General features: G+C 48.5%; 1 protein-coding gene across 1 annotated transcript in view; it reads right to left on the reverse strand.

The window, feature by feature from the left end:
• Positions 1 to 624: 624 nt before the first annotated feature.
• The window catches only part of DNAAF5 (dynein, axonemal, assembly factor 5), a 24,614-nt gene continuing 21,033 nt past the window's right edge, over positions 625 to 4,205 (reverse strand). The window contains exon 12 of the mRNA XM_010858782.1: positions 625 to 1,743. Within this exon, the coding sequence (XP_010857084.1) occupies positions 1,543 to 1,743 (201 nt within the window). The 3' untranslated portion in view covers positions 625 to 1,542. The remainder of the gene's footprint in view (positions 1,744 to 4,205) is intronic.

A 4,205-nucleotide genomic window follows, 5' to 3' on the forward strand; every position in this document is an offset into this window, starting at 1 on the left:
GGTGTCCTCCTAGCCAAACTCTGTTTACTTTTGGCTCCCGTGACACTGACTGACCAGAGGCAGAAGATGGGGCTTCTTGCTGGATATGAAAACGCGTGCTCTCATGGCAGGAGTCCCCAGCCTGTCGTCTCTGATTTGGTAGGTCTGGACCGAGGCCAGATAACATGCATCTCTGACAGGTTCCAGGTGGTGCTGAGGAAGGACACGCAGAGGCGGCAGAAGGCAGCCGCGGAGCTGGGGGAAGACCATCTGAGGGAATCCGCCATGCCTGTAGCCATCAACCCAAATGGCCTTCAGAACCTGGGAGGGCACAGGAGCGGATATCAGGAGTCGTGCTGCCTGGGCCACAGCGACCCCTGTGCTACAGGCTCAGCTCTCAGCCGTTCTTCAGGCGGACCCCACTGGAGGGTAAGCCCTTGGAAGCCTTGCTGACGCCCTGGTCTTGTTTGGAGCGCCTGCCACCTGGTGTCCACACAGGGAACCTCAACGAGCAGTGAGTCCCGCCCCCACCTCCCCCGAATCCAAAGGCCCAGGATTCTTGAGGCTGCTGTGAGGTTGAATCTGAGGAAGAAATGAGTCTTAATTTCAGTTACCAAGACACACAAAGACAGGCGTACAGAATAATTATAATAAATATTTTAAGTTATATTTTCAAATACCAAAGCATAAATGTTAATCTTTGATTTTTGGAAAAAATAGAACATTTTCTTTTCTTGTGTTAACATAAATATTTGGCTTATGGAAATAATGCTTAAAATGAAATCTTTTAGGCACTTGGGGATAGAAAGTGCAGGAAAATATAACACAGTTTTACTGTACTGCTAAGTACAATAGCAACCAAAATTATATTTGATTAAATATCCTATTTTCAACACTGTCAGCATTACTGATCTAAGAGAAAATACTGTGACCAAATACAACCCACGTAACATTTTAAAAGCGGAAGATTTTGTTGATAATAGTTCTTAAAGTTTCAAATTCTTTTCAGTCTCGTCACTGAGATATACAGTTTCACTAGACAGAATCCAAAGAAGAAACATTTCATCTTCTTTTTTTTTTTTAAACATTTCTTTTTAATCACTTTGGCTTTTTCCTTTATAAACACTCAAGAACTTTCTTGGTGGGCATTTAAGCAAGAAAGAACCAATAACCCTCGAACCTAGCAGCACACATAGCCTAAAGAACACAGCGCGTGGATGAGGCTGCCAGAATGAGCAGCTGACATTTAATGTGAAGGCAGCTGTCGATTTCTGGCAGCCCTCTTAACGGACTGTATGAGTAAGACACAAAAATACAGAAGCCACTCAGTGAAGTTATTTCAAAACCTGCTGGGTGTGAAAAGCTGTCCCAGGAGGCACTGGGCAGGGGCTTGGCGAATACATTCTTCTGCTGTCAAGGCTTGCTTGGGAGGGTCCTCGCTGCAGGCAGACAGTGCCCTGTGACGAGACTCAGAGGCCACGAGTTCCAGCCCAGGTGAGGACGAGGGCTGCATGTCTGCCTCCCTCCAGCTGCTGTGCCGAGGCTCTGCTCCCAGGACTCTGGTCACTGGGCAGGCGGCAGGGCCTGTAGGTGCTGCAGGAGCTGCTCGCAGTAGGTGGGCGAGCGGTGCTTGTGGAGGACAGCCTCTGTCTCTTTCACCAGGAGGTCGGGGAAGAGGACGCTGCCTGCTTTGAGGGCCTCTGCAAAACAGGAACACGCTTTTATGGTGCCAGAAATAAATACTAAGCCAACCTTAGCTTCATATTACAGTTACAACAGCCATGACAAGCAGGCTGCAGGGAAAGGGAAGTGACTGGGGGTAAGGAGGGCGTTGCGTAATGATCATGTCAGTTCTCAAGAAGACGTAACGATCTTTATGTACGAGCCCCGTATCAGAGTGTCACAGTATGCAAGGCAAAACTGGCAGCTGTGAGGAGAAGTAGGTGGATCAACTGTTGTGCGGGAGACTCCCACACACTCCTCTCAGAAAGGGGAGGAGCCAGCAGGCAGTCGGGCAAAGCAGAATCCAAGAGCACCAGTGATCAACTGCTATCTACAGACCGTCTCATCCAACCCCAGCAGAACATACATTCCCCTCAGCTCCTACGGAACGTGTACGAAACACACCACGGCCAAGGCCGTGAGACACACCTTCACCAGGACTCCTATCATCCCTGCTCTCAGACCTCAGTGAGATTAAACTGAAGTCAGTAACAAAGAGATAACTGAAAAACTCCCCAATAGCTGTAGGTCATACAACACATCTCCAAATACCACAATGGGCAAAGAAGAAGTCTCAAGAGAAAACATATTTTAACTAAATGAAAATACAACTTATTTGCAAGTGATGCAGCCAACAAGGAACTAACTTCCAAAATGTATATATAAACAACCTTACAACTCAGCTGCAAACAATAAAATAACCCAATCAAACGTGGGCAGAAATTCTAAACAGACATTTCTCACCAAAAGCACAGGAAACAATGCTGAACATCGCTGACTGTCAGAGAAGCAGAATCAAAACTGTAGGGAGGCACCACATCACACTGGCCAAATGGCCACCATTAAAAAGCCTTCAAGCAACAAATGCTGGAGAGGGCGTGGAAAAAAGGGAGCCCTCCTGTACTGCTGTGCATGCGTGCTCAGTCATGTCCTTCTCTCTGCGGCCCCAGGGAGTGCAGCCCGCCAGGCTCCTCTGTCCACGGGATTCTCCAGGCCAGAATACTAGAGCGGGTTGCCATCTCCTCCTCCAGGGGATCTTCCTGACCCAGGAACTGAGCCTGCATGTCCTGCATTGGCAGGTGGATGCGAGCGCGTGCGCACACACATACACGTGCGCACACACACACACGTGCGCACACACACACATGCACACACGCGCGCGTGCACACAACGGACTATTGTTCAGCCATAAAAAGATGAAATAGTGCCATCCGCAGTGACATGGATGGGCCTAGAGACTGTACTATTAAGTAAATCTGACAGAAAGACACACATCATATGATACTGCTTACATGTGAAATCTAAAAAAAATTATACAAATGAACTTATTTGCAAATCAGAAACCCTATGGTTACTAGAAGGAAAGTGGGGAGGGATAACTTGGGAGACTGGGACTGACATGTACATGTTTACAGTCTTAAAAAACAACCCAATTAAAAAAAGCGCCAAAGACCTTAACAGACACCTCACCAAAGAAGAGATACAGATGTAAGCATGTGAGAAGATGCCCCACATGGCATGTCCCCAGGGAGATGCAAATTGAAACAAGGAGGCCAGTACACACCTGTCACAAGGGCCAGAGTCGGTGCGCCACCTGCTGGCAGGCTGTGGGACAACGGGGACTCTCACCTTGCAGGCGGCGCTGCAAAATGGTGCAGCCACTTGGGCGATTTCTTAAAAAACACACACACTCTCGGGCTTCCCTGTGGCTCAGCTGATAAAGAGCCCGCCTGCAATGCAGGAGACCCTAGTTTGATTCCTGAGTTGGGAAGATCCGCTGGAGAAGGGGTAGGCTACCCACTCCAGTATTCCTGGGCTTCCCTGGTGGCTCAGCTGGTAAAGCATCTGCCTGCAATGTGGGAGACCCGGGTTCTATCCCTAGATTGGGAAGATCCCCCGGAGAAGGGAACGGCTACCCACTCCAGTATTCTGGCCTGGAAAAGTCCACTGACTATATAGTCCATGGTGTCACAGAGTCGGACACAACTGAATAACTTTCACTTTTCACTTTCAAACCATACTCTTACCATATGAGCCAGCAATCACAATCTTTGATATTTATCCAAAGGAGCTGAAAACTTACATTTGCAAAAAACCTGCACACAGATGTTTAGAGAAGCTTAATAATCATCACAATTTGGAAGTGATGAAGATGCCTCTATAAAATGATCAGTGAGGGTATAAACAAACTGGTTCTCACAGATGAGGTATTAGAGCTAAAAAATGAGCCCTCACACCATGAAAAGGAACCTCAAGCGCCTATTGCCAAGTCAGAGAAGTCAACATGAAAAGGCTTCATACCACATGATTTCAAGAATATGATGTTCTGGAAAAGGCAAACCACAGAGGCAGTGAAGACGCGTGGCTGCTGAAGCCCAGGAGGGACAGGGAGACAGGCGAGGGGGGGGCACCGAGGGCTTCCAGGGGCTGCGTGCGGCACTGCCACTCGGGACGCACGTTCAGACCAGCCCGCGCGCGGCGCCCGGTGACCCGATGTGGCTGCG

Source organism: Bison bison, unplaced genomic scaffold (assembly GCF_000754665.1).
Source record: "Bison bison bison isolate TAMUID 2011002044 unplaced genomic scaffold, Bison_UMD1.0 scf7180017864407, whole genome shotgun sequence".
In the NCBI taxonomy this organism is placed as follows: domain Eukaryota; kingdom Metazoa; phylum Chordata; class Mammalia; order Artiodactyla; family Bovidae; genus Bison; species Bison bison.